The sequence below is a fragment of the Aotus nancymaae genome, unplaced genomic scaffold (genome assembly GCF_030222135.1).
Source record: "Aotus nancymaae isolate 86718 unplaced genomic scaffold, 86718_ANA_hifiasm-v0.15.2.pri h1tg000064l_0, whole genome shotgun sequence".
NCBI classification, from domain to species: domain Eukaryota; kingdom Metazoa; phylum Chordata; class Mammalia; order Primates; family Aotidae; genus Aotus; species Aotus nancymaae.
In genome coordinates this window covers 13,323,498-13,343,699 of record NW_026988478.1, presented here as the reverse complement: position 1 = coordinate 13,343,699, position 20,202 = coordinate 13,323,498, and the positions used below count along the sequence as shown (strand labels likewise).

The window sequence follows — 20,202 nt, the reverse complement described above, 5'->3', positions numbered from 1 at the left end:
CTGGCAATAGGACAGCAATATAAAAATTGTGAATGTGCCCACATGCCTGGAAAATTAAAGTATCCAATTTTCTATTTGTTTAGCAGAAAATATTTTCTAACCAAATTTGATGGAATATATATTCCAACAATTTCTCTTAATAATAGAGGACTAAAATAGATTTAAATGGAGCAGAATGCTAGAAGAGTGTTTTGGCATAGAGGTTACTGCCACATTCAGTGGGAGTTTGGGATCAGATAGCAAAGCCATCAGGGTGGCAAGAGAGATCATTGTTATGGAAACCCTTCCCATGCCAGATATCAAGGGAGGAGGGAAGCATTCTCATCTTCCCCGGTTCTGAAGTTCATGAGAACTGAGTGGGTACATTGTGTTCAACTGTGCAATGTGGCAAATGGCTGAGCTGGTTTTTCACACCAAATAAAAAATATATTAGAAACATACAGGTGATTCCCTATTATTTTCAAGAAGTTTGAGTAAATGTTTCAACCTTAATAAATGGAACAGCTTACTCATCGGTAGAATGATCTGCCCTTTTCTTACAGGTTTCAGGTTATGGCTACATTTCATTCACCCTTCCCGATGACACACGTTGTTGATAAACGCCTCCATCACTTAGGGCAGGGAATTGTAAAACCAGAACACATTCCTAACTACCAGAGAGAATAGTTTCAATCAGCTACTGTTACACGGCAGCAAAGATTCCTTACTACTTTCATGACCAGGAGATAGTAAGAACTGGAGGAAAATTCTAGGTGAATGGCTTGAGATTGGGCAAAAGAGGTCAGAATTGGCCATATTTCTCTTTATGGCCCAGGGTCCTAGAAATTATTATTATTGTTATGTGTATATACGTATATATACATATATAAATAACTATAATTAATGAGGCTCTGTTGAATTCCATTTAGAACGTGGTAGCTGGGGTGCTAAGGACTAGAGAAGCAAAATTAAAAGGAAAGAGAGATTTTCTGAGAGTCAGAGGCATAATAATAGATTAAACTAAACCATGCAGTATCCTTGCCTTTTAATAGTGAGTTAAGTTATGTGTCTCATTTTTATTGAGGGAAGACAATGGGAAAGCTCAAAGACAAGGAGTTCCTTAAAAGACTATGTCCTGATATCAGGTGATGATGCAACTTACAAACAGAAATTGTTGTTATCAAACACTCTAGATAAAACTGAACAGTTTTTATCTAAACTGGCCATTGAGGTAGACAGTCTCTGAGATGCTGCTGGGAGCTATCAGTTTTTCCCAACATAGATCATTTCATTAAATGTGACCCAATTTCATTGAGCACCACTGCTGAACTACCAACAAGCTAGTTGAAATTAAACTCACTTCCAAGCACTCAAAGAATAGTGAAATTGTATACAAAATTCTTTCTCTTTCAATTAATCAATCTCGAGAAAAGAAAAGGTAATTCCACTGATAAAATTAGCTGCTCCTGGGCTATCTCTTCTAACCACAACCTTCTCCGTGGTTCCTCCTCTCAAAGTCTCCTTGTCTGGGCTATTTTCACCTGTATTTGTAGAAATGCTCCCCCCACACTCAGGAGAGAGGAAAGGGGGTTCTTGGGGTTCATCCGTATGAGGAAGAAAGATAAAACTGCTAAAAGGGCCTTGACAATGGGGTTTGGCACTATTTTTGTTCACATGATCAACACTTTCACAGAAACAACTAAAAAAATTACATGAAGCCTAACACCTTATCTCCAGCCTTAGACCAAAGAACTTTATTTTTGTTTTCTTTTTTTTTTAAGCTAAAATGTTACTGAAAACAAACTTTTCTCAACGAGCTGCTTCGGAACAATATAACGTATTATGAAGCTCCATACACTTTACATGTTCTTGCAATCTTGACAGGACAAAATAAGTCCTCAACTTTTTCCTTTGAATTTTGAAACTGAAACCATGTACTTCCTTTTCCAGACTCTCCTGCATCAAAACCGGGCTGTTTGGAAGAAACCGTGTAAAAAGTGCATGAAAAGTGAGCATGGAAGACACGGAAATGGGATGCGTCTGGGGCTGAAGGTAGCACTGACTCCGTGAAGGCTCTTGCTCTGCTTCCGAGGTCCCTGCTGGGGCAGCCAGCGTCAGGCCAGGCCAAGCCGACATAGCAGAAGGAAGGGCTGTACAGTGGGTTCCCATGAAACATGCTACTAAAAAAAAAGGTGCAACGAGAACCAAGTCCCTGTGCATTCTTAGTCACAATGGTGGGCAGAAGAACCCATACGATTCCTCCCTTTGGTATTAAATAACAGTTTTTAAAAAGCTTTTTAGAAACAAAGCAAAATACACGGTGGGACTGGAAATGTTAGCCATCCCAGGTTAGTTGTCCACCGAAATACGTCTCATCTCTAGTCATAAATAAATAATCTCTTTCCTGGTCTGACTTCCATGCCAGGATCAATATCTCTTAACATCTTACTTATTTTATTACTGCTTTTGGTTTTCTGGGACTGATTGAAAGTTGCTCAGAGGAAATCTTTGGTTTTGCTTAAGTGTCCGTGACATTTAATCATGACTTTCCTTGCAGTTTAATTCCAACCAGTCAATCAGTTAATCCACTTCAATTGATTCTGGGCTCTCGGTTATTGGCTTGCACTCATTGGGCATCCGCTGGTGTCGGCTCAGCTGGGTGGCCTGCGTGAAGCTCCTTTCACACCTCTCGCACCTGGTGGAGGCAAGAGAGAAAATTGAGACCAGGGAGCGGGGCCTGCAGGGTGATGGGCTTCCTCTCATCCTGCCTAATCAGAACAGACACTCCAAAGTGGCTTCAGATTTTACCGGCTCAAGAGGTTTAATTGGTGGCTCCTTCCAAGGCCTGGATGCCTCTGATGGGACAAAGCCCGTCTGATGCAGAACAGAGGGATCTGTCAATAGGCAGGGGGAAGGTGATTTCTCCAGAGAGCCCTGTCCTGCTGCAGCTCTGATCACTGTCAGTTCAAATAGATAAAGAACAAAAAGAGATTTTTAGGAGTGAGCCATCAAAGGAGCAGCTTGTCTGCAGTTTTCTGCTCTGTAACCCCAAAGAGAAATTGATGACAAATAGAATTTCACCTACTGCTAATTTACAATCAGGAATTCTACTCCCTTTAGAACAGCAGCCAAAGAGTGAACATCTTGGAATTTGGAAACTAGAGGAAGCAATACGTTAGATTGCAGTGACTGTGAGGGGCAGTAGGCATGGTGGCTGCTTTTTTGCAAAAGCTGGTTACAGTGTCACAGCCCAACCAAACTTAGGGTTAAAATAATTTATAAAACTAGAGTTTGCAGTGGCACAGGAGAAAGAATTATACATATGGGCTAAAATTAAGGGCAGTGTGTCTGAAGAGGAGAAAATGTCACACTTCAAGATTTATCTCTTCTTAACTTAAAGGAGAAATAAACAAACAAAGACTGTAATTTAGAGACCCTGAGTCCCTCCCTATCTCCCATGTCCATATCTTCCAAACAACCTTCCCTGACTAGCTTGGTGGCTACTCAATCTACAAAAAGCAGAACACACACTCAGAATCTAATCGGAGCCTATTGTTTTTCTGTGGATGTTGTCCCTGGCTGATTGTCTGTGATTGTGTTTGTATAGACACACACCCACAGATGAACTGTGGCAGCTGGCTGGGCACAGACAGTGACTGCTCCATCACTACCTTACTTACCTGGGCTGCCTAGAGCACTGGCCCAGCATCTAATACAGCTCAGAAGGCATCTCAGCCAACCCTAATGCCCTTTCCTCAAATCTTTGAAAGAAAAGGTATTTAAGAAGAACTACACATAATTGTCTCACTTTTAAATAATGCAACCTCCAGTTTGTGAGCCTCTGCTCTATGAAAGCTGTGGCAAAAGCCACCATGACAATAGTAACCCTGCCTTAACACAGACAAGAAAGCCACGAGCCCTGTTACTGTTAGGCATTCCTCTCTTTCTCCTCTTCAGCATATTATATTGAGTACCCTGTCATGGAAATAAGTACCTATAAAATAGGACGCAACCATCCACTCTGGGAATTCTTGCATGTTTTTGAACACTGGGAGGCAGGAGCTTGACTTTGCATTTGGATTTTTCAGGGCTCCTGTACCAGTGGAGTGTGTCAAGGGGAAGAAGTTGTGTTTCTTGGATTGTCTTTCGGGGAATATTTTTAGCAGCCAGTTCCACTGTTAAAAACTGCACTGTGATCTTGACAAATGTATAATGTCAGCTTTAATGTATCAGACCTATCAGCTCAATGAAAATAACTCAGAAGTATTGATCACCTAATGATTTTTGGTGTATTCATTAACGTCCATGGGCAGCTCATCCCCTCTCCAGAGCTCCTGGAGTGCTGATGACACGTTAGCGAACTGCTGATTGTTTATTAGAAAACTGATTAGTTACTGGATTAGTGTGTCAAAATATACTACCTTTCACTGCTTGACAAACTTTCAAATTATTATATTCCTTTTTTTTTTATCTTGAAGCTCTAGAATCAATTTCAAAGAGAGTAGAATAGCTTGAACAATTGTGAGGAATGAAAATGTGCCCGGGTCATGGTTTTGCATTTCTAATCTTGTGTATTAGAATATGAGGAATACATGAGTTGGCAGTTTAGTACTTCCTATAAGGCAAAAGTGTATGTCTGTGTATAACATTCAAATATCCAGATTAGATGGAGACATTAAGAGGAGAGTTACATTTTTCTCAAGTGTTTGCCTAAATGCACTGCAGATATTTACACACATGGAACAATTTGTTGTAACAGTCAGAAAATTTGTCCAATATATAGGGTTTGTAAGAAGAGTATTCCAGAAAAATCATTTCTAGAGCCATCTGCGCACCAAGTGTCAGTTAAAAATACAAGCAGATGTGTAGAAATTGCCTTAATTTATTTTTTCTCGGGGATTTCTCCTTCTTGAGGAAAGAAGGCTACTAGAAATAATATCTACGTGGTTTGGGAATGACAAGAATACAATTTATATATTTGAGGAAGTAAGAGCTAGATATAAAAATACTTTTTTTAAATAAGGGAAGGACTTCAGTTTTATGTTCATCATCTTACATTTTAGAGAAATCTCTTCTACAAAATATTTTCATAGTTTAATCAGCACAAGGACAGAAGTCAGAGCCAGACTTCACTTGGTTGGCATCTAAACTAACCCTGAATTACAATCCCAGATGACTGACTGGCAGGGGCATCTCTAAGTCTGGACTTCATGCAATGTAACAGAATAAGAAGGAAAGAAAGATGCAGGTAATGCATCATGAGGGAGAATCGCCCTTGCACTCAGGGCCTTCATTGTCCCTTCCCTTAGTGTAAGTGCTAATGTCACAGCCTTGAGGGGAGCATCTCAGGAAGATGAAGTGGAAAGTCTACCAAGTATTTCAGCAAAAAGAAACTCCTCAACTTTCTATTATACCATAGTGAGCATCTTAGACTTAATTATTTCTAAGGCTTGAGAGCCTTCTTTACTTACTATGATGGTTGACTGGATTATATGTACAAGGAGCTTGACAAAGGATGTAAAGTTCTGTTACTACAGAAAACCTGCAAAAAGTTTTCTGTGCCTCTATGATATGTCACAAAATACTTTTTGAATTGAACCAAATTGCACAGGGCTTTGTATGTGTGATATGTTCAATATATATTTACTGATTTGCTTCCTGGATTTGCTTTAATTTTGGCCAGTTCTTGTTCAAATATCAGATGTCCTTCAGAATTTCCTTTGATTTTTTTTTAAAAACTCCATTTTTTTTTAATGCAGCAAGAACATAGCAATGAATGATTCTCCCTGCTTCTGACAATAACAAAGAACTCCTCCAAAGGAAAATCCTGGCCTGTTCTCAGCTTCCTGGATTCAGAAAGCCAGGCATCAGGCAGCTCACACAAATCCTCTCAGGGAGAGCAGAGCAGCCCACTGAAATCTCAAGACACTGTTCAGGCAGAAGGAGGAAGGATTTCTTGCTGCAAATAATCATTATTAGATTGCCGACTATCTTCCTTCCTTCCTTCTTTCCTGCCTGCCTGCCTGCAATAAAATGCTTGGCCATTGCTGTTAAATGATATCTTGCTTTGCTCTTGTTTTCCATGACTTCCAGTATCATAGAGCAAACTGAAAGCCAAGACCTTCCATATAATCCTCTGATTTTTATTTTTCATACATGCTCCTTTGTCTTAGAAATCCTAAGTCTACAGCCTAGGGTGGCTGCTGACAGGCCCATCATCTACCCAGAACTTGGGAAATGGATTCTTTCCTTGGAATTTCAGCCAATCAGATATGAGGCAAAGCCTGGATTGAAACTCTGACCTCTTCATGCCAAATCTTCTCCGGCCTTCTTTGGATTGCAGTAATCTTGATATGCCTTCAAAAACCACTTCTCAGCAGAAGATTTTAGAAGTTGGAAAGGGCTTTCTCTGACGTGGCAGGCTCAATCTCAGCTCACCCCTGAGAATTCTGTAAAGGCCTCCTGAGCCCAAGACATACAGTTGAGAGTTGTGTGCCTTTACAAGATTCTTCTCCTTCTTTGAAACACTGTTTAAGCCAATACCCATTAATTGAAGTAGTAAAATTAACTGTTGTAGAGAAACCCATTTTATCAACTAATCTTTGAAGAAACGGTTTTTTTGCATGTTTGTTTTATAAGCTTGTAAAAGGATATCTTCATAATATTTACAAATGTCCATGGGATGAATATCCATGAGCTATGCTTGGAAGATTCCCAAAATTCCCTTAGGATAGATCAATTCTAAAAGACCTGATCGTATACACTAAAGGATTTAACGTGCCATTTCCTAGAAGATGTTTAAATCTTGCACTTTCAAAATAAGCATACGTTCAGCTCTCCCCTGGGAATAGCTATTTGAAAAATCTAAAAAAAAATTACAGCAGGTGGCTGTCTAGATAAGAGGAGGAACAGAAGGAACTAAAACATATACATGGAATTTAAGCCAACAACCTTGGTTGTTTCTTTTTTTTTTTCCAGATGAAAGTAAGTACGATTACAAAACTTATTTTCGGAATGAGAAAAATACAATCATCAAAACACTTCAAATATTAATCTGATGAATTAAAATTAAGTTAAAATGGCAACTCTATTGGCAACATGACAAAAACAGATGTTAAAGGAAAAAAATTGAGTGGAGTCAACAGGGTTACACATAAGTAACACCTTAACATTAATAGAAATCTATTTCCCATTTTGACCCTGAAACCTCTTCAATTAATTACTAAAATCTATTTACACAGCAACAAGATAAAAATCAATCTGATTCTTGGCACTGTATTTGTCTCGCTGCCCTTTCTAATATAAGGGGCCAGAAGGATCCTGAACCCTCTTGTACCTCTGCTTTTGAAAAGCTCTCTTACTCAAAGGCACAGGCAATGTGCCATTCACTGCCAACGCCCTCCTCAAGAGCAGTGATGAAGCCAGAATCTGGGAACCCTCCGGGACTCAGGCCAGAGGGCGATGACAAAGTACACTAGGCAGGATACAAGCACTGGTGATTGGGAACTCCTAGGACTGTGGTAGCCCATGCAGCCCCTTAGGGCGGATTAGAAAAAGATGCCCTCTTTGGGCTACTGCAGCCTCAGTGGGCACAGCATGGTTGGCATAGCGTAGACTGGATTTTAGACCCCATCCTGCCCCCTTAGCCAGATGCTCTTATGCAGTGAACAAGCTCCGCCTATGTACAGCAACAAAAATGATCACTATTTTAATTATTAATACTATAAATTAAACCATGTTGGAGAATAGTTAAGAATGCTGAATAAAGTAACTAATTCTTGAGGAGAGGAGGGAAAATGACTGTCTTTGATGAGTTTCTCTCTTCACTGGCAGCCAGAGAGGTAGGCAGGACCCAGACCACAGGACTCTGTTTCCCGAGCTGAGCCTGGCCTCAGGCTGAGCACAACAGTGCGCCACGACAGCAGGTCTGGACAGAAAATCCTGGGTAATGAGGCTCTGGGAAGGCTTCTTGGCTGAGACTGAGCAACGGGATTAGTCTCCTACTACCTGAATCATTTCCTCTCTTGCTTGATCTTGTCCTACAGAAGGTAGATAAGGGGGTAACTCTATGCTCTTTTAATTCTCCTTCTCAAACAGAAAAAGCCAGTAGAGCAAATGTGTGAAGAGAGCTGTAATAGGGTTGAACTGAAAAGAGTTCATCACACAGACTGTAAAAACTGCTCTGAGACCATTGATCAAGCACACATGCTGACTCACACGCTCAGACCTTTCCACGTGCTGTTTGAACTGCCAGAAATTACCTTCACCTACCACCCATATGTCTAGAAAGCTCCTATTTATCCTCCAAAACATATCTGAAACACCATCTCTGCCAGATAGCATTGATTCCTCCATTTCTGTGTTACTGTGAAACATCATACATACATGTCTTACTGTTGTACTGTTCATCCTATAATTCATTTATTAATTGGGCTTCCCTTTAGACTGTGAGGTTTTCAAAGATGGAGGAGGGGAGGAGCAGCTAAGCCTCATTCACCTTTGTATCTCTTGTACCTAGCAGGGTGCCTAGCACGAAAGTACATACTCGGCAAATACCTGCTGAATGAATGAACACATACATAACTGTGTAAATGAATGAATAAGTGAATAAGTGGATGAACAGACCATCTTGCATGATTCAGATGTCCACCATTTGGATGAGTGTGCCATGTGTAGAAACACACTGTCTTGCTCAGATGCCATTACCTTGCCAAAGCCCTTAGAATTCAATTCCATCTCTTTCCACATTCCCTGAATCCTCAGATAGTGAATGTACTCTGGATTTGGTTTTTTCTTTTTTCACCAACATGGTAATTCTAAAGTCCAAAGTATACACTAAAAACTCACAAGTTGGGTGGAGATCCAAGATGGCCGCTTAGGAGGAACTCGGGAATGCAGCTCCGAGAGAAAGCACAGAGGGTGAGTGGACGCCGTATTTCCAGACTGATTTTTACTGCCCACAGACCAGGAGATTCACACGCAGAGAAGCCACACGGGTCGCCAGCGCCGCTGGCGCCGCTGGCTTGAACGGCGCAGCCGCTGGGCCGGCACCCTGAGGCAACGGCTCACTGTATAAAGTGAGAGAGTCTGAGTCCCCTATAAGCCAGCAAGGGGAGCTGAAACGGGGAGCCAGGCCAGCGCCACGAATCTCAGAGCCGCGGCTTTAGCCAACGCAGCGGCTCCGGAGGCAGATCAGATGAGACGGTGTCCCCTCTTACCCAGCAAGAAGACCTGAAACACAACTGAAACCGGGACGGTCCAGCTCTGTGGAGGAGGGGCGTTCTCCATAGGCACCCTGCTGTTCTGTACCAAGGCAATCCGCCACTACAGAGACTCCGTCACTACAGGGGCGGGCCAACATAGCGGAAGCAGTTCTAACTACACCCAGAAGTTCACACGGAAGCTGGGTGGAGCCCACAGCAGCTTAGCGAAGCCTCTGCAACCTGAGTGTGACTAGGCTGCCACCTTGTGGGCAGGGAAAACAGCAACCGCACAGGGGAACATCATAAAACAGTAACTCCCTGGGACAGAACACCTCGGGGGAAGAGCAGGGGGTTTATGAGTTCTGCCACAGCAGACTTAAAATTACCAAAATCAGAAAGACAACAACTACAAAGTCAGCAGGTGGAAAAATCCACAAAGATGGGAAGAAACCAGCGCAAAAAGGATGAAAACACCCAAAACCAGAACACTTCTCCTCCTACAAGGGATCACAACTCCCCACCAGCAAGGGAACAAGACTGGACGGAGAATGAGTGTGATGAAATGACAGAATCAGCTTTCAGAAAGTGGATAATAAGAAACTTCCGTGAGCTAAAAGAACATGTTCTAACCCAATGCAAAGAAACTAAGAACCTTGAAAAAAGACTTGACGAAATGCTAACAAGAATGGACAACTTAGAGAGGAATATGAGCGAATTGATGGAGCTGAAAAACACAACACGAGAACTTCGTGAAGCATGCACAAGTTTCAACAGCCGAATTGACCAAGCAGAAGAAAGGATATCAGAGGTCGAAGATCAACTGAATGAAATAAAACGAGAAGGCAAGATTAGAGAAAACAGGGTAAAAAGGAATGAACAAAGTCAACAAGAAATATGGGACTATGTGAAAAGACCTAATCTACGTTTGATAGGTGTACCTGAATGTGACAAAGAGAATGCATCCAAGCTGGAAAATACTCTTCAGGATATTATCCAGGAAAACTTCCCCAACCTAACAAGGCAGGCCGAGATTCAAGTCCAGGAAATACAGAGAACACCACAAAGATACTCCTCTAGAAGAGCAACCCCAAGACACATAATCATCAGATTCACCAGGGTTGAAATGAAGGAGAAAATACTAAGGGCAGCCAGAGAGAAAGGTCGGGTTACCCACAAAGGGAAGCCCATCAGACTCACTACAGATCTCTCAGCAGAAACCCTACAGGCCAGAAGAGAGTGGGGGCCGATATTCAACATCCTTAAGGAAAAGAACTTTCAACCCAGAATTTCGTATCCAGCCAAACTAAGCTTCATAAGTGAAGGAAAAATAAAATCCTTTGTGAACAAGCAAGAACTCAGAGAGTTCATCACCACCAGACCAGCTCTACAAGAGCTCCTGAAGGAGGCACTACACATAGAAAAGAACAACCAGTACCAGCCACTCCAAAAACACACGAAAAGGTAAAGAGCATCAACACAATGAAGAATCTGCATCAACCAAAGGGCAAAACAGCCACCTAGCACCAAAATGACAGGATTGAATTCACACATAACAATATTAACCCTAAATGTAAATGGACTAAATGCCCCAATCAAAAGACACAGACTGGCAAATTGGATAAAAAGCCAAAACCCATCAGTGTGCTGTATCCAGGAAACCCATCTCGCATGCAAGGATACACAAAGGCTCAAAATAAAGGGATGGAAGAAGATTTACCAAGCAAATGGAGAGCAAAAAAAAGCAGGAGTTGCAATTCTCATCTCTGATAAAATAGACTTTAAAGCAACAAAGATCAAAAGAGACAAAGAAGGACATTACATAATGGTAAAAGGATCAATGCAGCAAGAAGAGCTAACGATCCTAAATATATATGCACCTAATACAGGAGCACCCAGATACATAAGGCAAGTTCTTAAAGACTTACAAAGAGACTTAGACTCCCACACAATAATAGTGGGAGACTTCAACACACCACTGTCAATATTAGACAGATCAACGAGACAGAAAATTAACAAGGATATCCAGGACTTGAACTCAGACCTGGAACAAGCAAACCTAATAGACATTTACAGAACTCTCCACCCCAAATCCACAGAATATACATTCTTCTCAGCACCACATCACACCTACTCTAAAATTGACCACATAATTGGAAGTAAATCACTCCTCAGCAAATGCAAAAGAACGGAAACCATAACAAACAGTCTCTCAGACCACAGTGCAATCAAGTTAGAACTCAGAATTCAGAAACCAACCCAGAACCGCACAGCCTCATGGAAAATGAACAACTTTCTCCTGAATGTTGACTGGATAAACAATGAAATGAAGGCAGAAATAAAGACGTTCTTCGAAACCAACGAGAATGAAGACACCACATGCCAGAATCTCTGGGACACATTTAAAGCAGTCTCTAGAGGAAAATATATAGCAATAAGTGCCCACATGAGAAGAAAGGAGAGATCTAAAATTGACACCCTATCGTCAAAATTGAAAGAGCTAGAGGAGCAAGATCAAAAAAACTCAAAACCTAGCAGAAGACAAGAAATAACTAAGATCAAAGCAGAATTGAAGGAGATAGAGACACGAAAAACCCTTCAAAAAATCAATAAATCCAGGAGCTGGTTTTTTGAAAAGATCAACAAAATAGACAGACCACTAGCCAGACTAATAAAAAAGAAAAGAGAGAATAACCAAATAGATGCAATAAAAAATGACAAAGGGGATATCACCACAGATTCCACAGAAATTCAAACCATCATCAGAGATTATTACAAACAACTCTATGCACATAAATTAGAAAACCTGGAGGAAATGGATAAATTCCTGGACAGCTGCCTCCTGCCAAGCCTAAACCAGGAAGAAGTCGAAACCCTGAATAGACCAATAACAAGGTCTGAAGTCGAGGCAGCAATTAAGAGCCTACCACCCAAAAAAAGCCCAGGCCCAGATGGGTTCACAGCCGAATTCTACCAGACATACAAAGAGGAACTGATACCATTCCTACTGAAACTATTCCAAATAATCCAAAAAGAGGGAATCCTTCCCAAATCATTTTATGAGACCAACATCATCCTAATACCAAAACCTGGCAGAGACTCAACAAGAAAAGAAAACTACAGGCCAATATCCATGATGAACATAGATGCAAAAATCTTCAATAAAATAATGGCAAGCCGATTACAACAGCACATCAAAAAGCTTATCCACCATGATCAAGTAGGATTCATCCCGGGGATGCAAGGCTGGTTCAATATACGCAAGTCTATAAATGTAATTCACCACATAAACAGAACCAAAGACAAAAACCACATGATTATCTCAATTGATGCAGAGAAGGCCTTCGACAAAATTCAACAGCCCTTTATGCTAAAAACCCTCAATAAACTAGGTATCGATGGAACGTATCTCAAAATAATAAAAGCTATTTATGACAAACCGACAGCCAATATCATACTGAACGGGCAAAAACTGGAAGCATTCCCTTTGAAATCTGGCACTAGACAAGGATGCCCTCTCTCACCACTCCTATTCAATATAGTACTGGAAGTTCTAGCCAGAGCAATCAGGCAAGAAAAAGAAATAAAGGGTATTCAATTAGGAAAGGAGGAAGTCAAATTGTCTCTATTTGCAGACGACATGATTGTATATCTAGAAGACCCCCTCATCACAGCCCAAAAGCTCCTGAAACTGATAAGCAACTTCAGCAAAGTCTCAGGATACAAAATCAATGTGCAAAAATCACAAGCGTTCCTATACACCAATAACAGACTTAAAGAGAGCCAAATCAAGAACGAACTGCCATTCACAATCGCTACAAAGAGAATAAAATACCTAGGAATACAACTAACAAGGAATGTAAAGGACCTCTTCAAGGAGAACTACAAATCACTGCTCAACGAAATAAGAGAGGACACAAACAGATGGAGAAACATTCCATGTTCATGGTTAGGAAGAATTAATATCGTGAAAATGGCCATACTGCCCAAAGTAATATACAGATTCAATGCTATCCCCATCAAGCTACCAATGACCTTCTTCACAGAACTGGAAAAAACCACCTTAAACTTCATATGGAACCAAAAGAGAGCCCGCATAGCCAAGTCAATTCTAAGCAAAAAGAACAAAGCAGGAGGCATCACACTACCAGACATCAAACTCTACTACAAGGCTACAGTAATCAAAACAGCATGGTACTGGTACCAAAACAGAGATATAGACCAATGGAACAGAACAGAGGCATCGGAGGCAACACAACATATCTACAACCACCTGATCTTTGACAAACCTGATAAAAACAAGCAATGGGGAAAGGATTCCCTGTTCAATAAGTGGTGTTGGGAAAACTGGCTAGCCATATGCAGAAAGCAGAAAATGGACCCCTTCCTGACACCTTACACTAAAATTGACTCCAGATGGATTAAGGACTTAAACATAAGACCTAACACCATAAAAACACTAGAAGGAAACCTAGGCAAAACCATTCAGGACATAGGCGTAGGCAAGGACTTCATGACCAAAACACCAAAAGCATTGGCAACAAAAGCCAAAATAGACAAATGGGACCTAATCAAACTCCACAGCTTCTGCACAGCAAAAGAAACAGTCAATAGAGTGAATCGGCAACCAACAGAATGGGAAAAAATTTTTGTAGCCTACCCATCTGACAAAGGGCTGATATCCAGAATTTACAACGAGCTAAAAAAGATTTACAAGAAAAAAACAAACAAGCCCATTCAAAAGTGGGCGAAGGACATGAACAGATACTTTACAAAAGAAGACATACATGAGGCCAACAAGCATATGAAAAAATGCTCATCATCACTGGCCATTAGAGAAATGCAAATCAAAACTACATTGAGATACCATCTCACACCAGTTAGAATGGCAATCATTAAAAAATCTGGAGACAACAGATGCTGGAGAGGATGTGGAGAAATAGGAACACTTTTACACTGTTGGTGGGAGTGTAAATTAGTTCAACCATTGTGGAAAACAGTGTGGCGATTCCTCAAGGACCTAGAAATAGAAATTCCATTTGACCCAGCAATCCCATTACTGGGCATATATCCAAAGGATTATAAATCGTTCTACTATAAGGACACATGCACACGAATGTTCATTGCAGCACAGTTTACAATAGCAAAGACCTGGAACCAACCCAAATGCCCATCGATGATAGACTGGACAGGAAAAATGTGGCACATATACACCATGGAATATTATGCAGCCATTAAAAACGAGGAGTTCGCGTCCTTTGTAGGGACATGGATGAACCTGGAAACCATCATTCTCAGCAAACTGACACAAGAACACAAAATCAAACACCACATGTTCTCACTCATAGGCGGGTGTTGAACAAGGAGAACACATGGACACAGGGAGGGGAGCACTATACATGGGGGTCTGTTGTGGGGGAGTGGGGGGGACAGCGGGGGGGTGGGGAATTGGGGAGGGATAGCATGGGGAGAAATGCCAGATATGGGTGAAGGGGAGGAAGGCAGCAAATCACACTGCCACGTATGCACCTAAGCAACAACCTTGCATGTTTTTCACATGTACCCCAAAACCTAAAATGCAATAAAAAAAAAAAAAAAAAAACTCACAAGTTGGCTGCTATAATAGGTTCAAACTCTAACATATAGGAAAGAAGAGGATATATTTCATCAGAATCCTGAAGGGTTCAAGCTCTCCAGGAAGGGATTATTCTGATGTTCTAAACTTGTGATCACCTTTCTGATGATCATAAGGCTTGCCGATGGCTACAGGAGCTCTATGTGGTTCTTAGATAAAATTCCAGAAACACAGATCATCAGAGACTGAACAAATATTCAAATTATTTACTCCTACCTCCTCATTTTAATGATAAGAAAACAGACCCAGAAGATTCATCTCAAGACCAAGGTTGGAAACTTGAGTGAGGACCAGTGTATAGGTTTCCTTACTTCATTTTTCAAATGTCAGCCACTACACAAGGAAATTTGTTTACAGCCTGGACATCGGCCTTCCAAGTAGCCTTTGCCAGCTGGCTAAGCCAGGCAGCACTATGCTGATGCATCTGCTGGCTCTTGGGAAAGGCTAAGAGAAAGAGAGGGTGGATGGCTAGCTGCTACTTACTTGAAGGGCTTTTCTCCAGTGTGGGTTCGGATGTGGTTGTTGAGGGTGGTGGCCCCAGCAAAGGCACGACCACAGTAGCCGCACTTGAAAGGCCGGTCACTAGAGTGAGTGACCACGTGGTTCCTCAGCTCTGAAGGTTGGGAAAAGGACTGGGAGCAGTGGCCGCATTGGTAGGGTCTGAAACAAATAAACAGACTGCCTGGTCATTATTCTCTGCATTGCTCAGTGGAAGTCAGAATCATATGACAAGGGGCCAAAACTTCTTGGTGACATTTTCTCAGTTTCTAAGACATAGCATAGAGCTTTGGCCACTGGATTCCCACTACTTTACTTGTTGCCACAGGAACAAAATTCACAGAGCTGCAGAGACACATCAATTCCCAAATGAATATCCCTTTCCGGTACTAATCATACCATTTTGGAAACCCCTGCTTTCTTATTTTTATCTTCCCTTAGGCAAATGTTAGGGTACTTTTGTAAGGAGTGAAAGTACAGACTTCATTAAGCAGAATGTTACAAGAGAAAATATATAATTGTCTCTTATGCTTCCATGGCATTTTAATCTTTTCATTGTGCTTTAAAATCAGTTATCCAGTTTAATCTTTACGATAATCCTCTGGGACAGAGAAAGCAGTTGCTGTTACCTCTGTCAGTTCAGAAAACTGAGAATAAACTGTCCTCCCAGGACATAAGCTCTTGATACTAAGGTCATTCTAAGATGTTTGGACCTTATCCTCAGTACCAGGTAAACACGCAGGCAAGTCAGCAAGTTACATGTGTGTTTTAACAGATATTAAACTGTGGTGGACTTATAGCATAATCACTGGTTTTGCACAGATGTGTCTCTTGTCAAAGAAATCCTGACTTCTACCTACTATTTCCCCCTCCAAATATTTACCCATCAGATCTTTCTCTTGAACATCACCTCCCTAGTTTAATCTGGCAGCAAGGCATGATTTATAGCAGCACAGAAATGATGGGATGTCACTATGCTTGAGGAAGGATGACTCTGATGCAAAAGCAAATGGAAGGAAGTGGTGACAAATACCTGATAATTAGCAAGATTATCAGAGCACATTCTTCCCAGCTCATGAGAAGTAAATCAATTTTTGGTTTTCATAAAATAGATTAAAATTCTGTCTTCTCTACGGTGCTTCTGCTTACTTAAGCAGAATCTGATGAGTGATATAAAACCCAGGGAGTTTTCCCTATTCGAAGCTATTTCATATCATTTCTTGACAGGGTTCTAATTTGTTTATCAAAATTTTTGTTAGGATAATTAATAATCTGTCGTGAGGGATATTAACAGCATTCACTAAGCCCTGGCTTGTGGGCCAGACATTTCTGGCTGCATTTAGACACCAATGGTGAAAGCAGACTTAATTGCTCAAACTTTAACAAATGCATAAGCTCCAATGATCAGAAACCAAAATGAAGGGCCAGGAGACAATGGTGACCGAGCATGTACAACAATTCAATTAAGTGCAAAATAAAGTGTACCCTCTCATTTGTCAAGTGAACTGCTTAATTGTGGCTACTTGCCTCACTGAACACAAATACTATTATTTCACCAGGCTTCAGCACACTGAGCCCTGATTGTAGAATTTTTTAGCTTGATTAATAGCCCAGGATTGGTCAATAACTCAATACTATACAATTTTAATTACTTACATTTAGAAATCTATCTACCTGCTCTCAAACAAGTTTCAAAGAAATATATAAAAGTCTTTGGTAAGGAGTTTATCAATCTTGACAAATTATACATGCATTTTATGACAATTATAAAATAATCCTTTGAAAGCCATTAAAATTATATGTAGATGAAAATGTCCTCCTGCCAAATCTGTTCTTTGTGGTAAACATTAACCTTAAAGGGTTCCTGTAAAAATAATTCTCTCAAGGTTGGATTTTTTTTAATGTTATTGAAGATTATAAACAAAATAATATATTAATATATGCTATATCCACTGACAATTGATTTTTCTGATAGTGAAGGGACCATTAACATTTATTAGCCTCTGGTTATCTATTTTTAATAGCTATCACAATAAACAATAAGCCACTAAATAAAACCAATTAATCTTTTCTTTTTTTTCTAACTCTGCTGTCAAAAGTTGGGGTGATTTATTTCTCACAGTCAGAAGTCAATCCATCCTTTTTATGTTAATAGTTCATGGTGGCAAAGATTTACACACAGGAGAGCAGAAATGACCACAGAGAGGCTCATGTTGAATTCTTATATCAAAGTAACACCAATGGAAGGCAAATCAGATTCTAAAACATCACCTTTGCCTGGAGCACCAGCCTGAGAGGCATGTGCTAGGGATGCAGTGACCTATACGGCACAGTTTTTAAAACTTTGCAGAATTCTATTTGAATGAATGGAAGGGCCTACAACAGTAGAGATAGGGCCCCTGACTCTGTTCAGCTGTGGCATTTGGACAAGCATTCAACTTTCCTGACCTGTTTTCTCATCTACCTGGTAAGGGGAATGGACTGAAGATGCTGATCTCTTGCATCAGTTCATGCTTGTTCTTGCTTTCAGGTAATTGACAAATGTGCATCACCCAAGAAATCTGTACAATACAGATTTCTTGCCTCCCACAATACAGCAACACCAATATGATCTCTATTCTCCATCACATCTACATGCTAGCTCCCTATACATGGAGCTTTCTGTGGTTGTATGTGTGTATATATGCTCATTAGAATATGGAAAATTTAAACACATTGGTAAAAAGTTGAGAATTCAGAATAAGAAAATCTAGTATCAAAATATAGGACCAAACTTTGTTTTGGTTAATCTCAAAAGGCAAAGCAATATTCCTTCATTGTTAGGTACATTGAAAAATAAGATTTTAGACTACCTGGTCACATTCACCTTTACCAAGGCTGATTTTGTATAGAATTTAGAACCGAAGCATGTTCCTCACCTGCCACTATAATAGCAGTGCCTTTTTCAGCCTAGAAATCTGTAGGAAGTTAGCCTATAGAAATTACAGAAGTTATACTGTAAGTAGACAAGATTCCTTTAAACCGTCTTTTCTTGTATTTTCAATATTTCCTTAAAAATATGAATAAAAGCAAATGATCAAAAAGTAATTTTAAAATCGATTATGTCCCTAGGGTTTCCTAAGGACACAGGAGTACATTCAAAAATTAAATTTTTAGGCCCAACAGCAGAGTTTAGAAAACATTATCATCACTTTGGAATCTCAGGCATCAAACTTCTTTTGGGACAACTGGCCACAGGAGTTAAAACTATGTTTGCACATTTCAATTAGCACATCCTAACTCCACATCTCTTAATTTACAGCCAAAGGACCTTTGGGGCACAGAATTAGTTGTCATTACTCAGCTTTTTATTCTGACAACCAACATTCCCATTAATTTTCCAATGTCTGGCCAAAAGGTAAGAGTTAATTTATTATTAAACTTTTGGATATAATCAGTTCTGAAGTTCTGCCTCCCTTGATGGGTCATACTCAGAGACACTCGTAAGAACTGACATCCATGAGTGCTGGGTTTAGCTTTACTATTTCCGGGATCTCATGACATTGCACAACTAAATGGGAATCTTCTTTATTTTTATTCTTTTTATTTTTTGAGACAGGGTCCTCACTCTGTCACCCAGGCTGGAATACGCTACTGTGATTTTGGCTCACTGCAGCCTCAAACTCTTGGGCTCAAGCGATCCTTCTACCGCTCAGCCTCCTGAGTAACTGAGACTACAGGCATGTGCCATCATACCCAGCTAATTTTTATATTTTTTGTAGAGATGGGGTTTCACCAGGTTGCCCAGGCTGGTCTCAAACTCCTGGGCTCAAGTTATACACCTGACTTGGCCTCCCAAAGTGCTGGGATTACAGGTGTAAGCCACTGTGCCCAGCCCCGAAATCTCCTTTTTAAAGCACTTTATTCTCTCTAAAGCATTTCATTCTTCTCAAAGCAAAGGCAGTGAGCATGTCTCACAAAGGGATAGCATCTCATGACCACAAGTACCTTATGGCTTTTTTTTTTACCACTTAAGATCTTTAGTTATATTGTCTAATGATGGAGCTGTTCTGTATCTGAGCTAACCAATACTGGAGACACAAGCCACATGCAACTGCTGCACACTTGATGTGTGGTGAGTGCACCTGAGAAACTGAAGTGCTATTTTACTTAATTTGGATTAATTTAAATGTAAATAGCTCTATATGGCTAGTTCCGACACATATATATCCAGCTTGATGAAAAAACAGAAAGGTGCTCCTTATATAAGAAAGAAATAACTGAAGAACAGAAACCACCTGGGTAGATTTGGGTAGTTGGCATATATCAATGCTGGTAAATGTTTAAGCAGAAAGAAGGCAGAGAGACAATCTTGTACATCCCCTGGCACTCCTGGTCACTGGTAGCTCTTTTGCCAAAGATAACTCCAGTAAAATGTGCAATTCATTTGCTTTGAATCTGTAATTGGTTTGGTGTACACATGGGAAAAGGATGAAACATTTAACAAAATTAAGTATGGTTTGGCTTAAAATTATTAATCCTGCTTTGATTTTTCTTCCATGGCCTCCAGGACAAAACGTGTTCAGTTGGGGCCACATTCTCTCTTTGCTCAACATCAGCCAGCCCAAGTGCAAATCTCCCAAGACTTCAAAGGGAGATTACTTAGGTCACTGATGGCTGTGTGGAGTGAGAAAAGAACTTAGTTCTACGTAAGGAGAAAAATATTTCAGGACGGTGACAGAAGTGCAAGACCAAAGAGCCTGAAGAACATCAAAGCTAGAAAGGAGATAACCTTCACACTTGGGGCATGGGGAAAAACTGGGACACAGAACACTGATACATTCTAAGCAACTATTATGAAGATGAATTCTCTCCAGGCCCCTCCTACCAGAGAGCCCCTGCTAATGTCAT

At 40.5% G+C, this 20,202-nt stretch overlaps 1 protein-coding gene across 1 annotated transcript in view; it reads right to left on the bottom strand.

Moving 5' to 3' along the window:
• Window positions 1–2,555: 2,555 nt before the first annotated feature.
• PRDM6 (PR/SET domain 6) overlaps window positions 2,556–20,202 on the bottom strand; it is a 118,805-nt gene continuing 101,158 nt past the window's right edge. The window contains exons 7-8 of the mRNA XM_012448332.2: window positions 15,298–15,474; window positions 2,556–2,674 (exon numbers count right to left, since the gene is read on the bottom strand). Coding sequence (XP_012303755.2) covers window positions 2,560–2,674; window positions 15,298–15,474 — 292 coding nt within the window. The 3' untranslated portion in view covers window positions 2,556–2,559. The remainder of the gene's footprint in view (window positions 2,675–15,297; window positions 15,475–20,202) is intronic.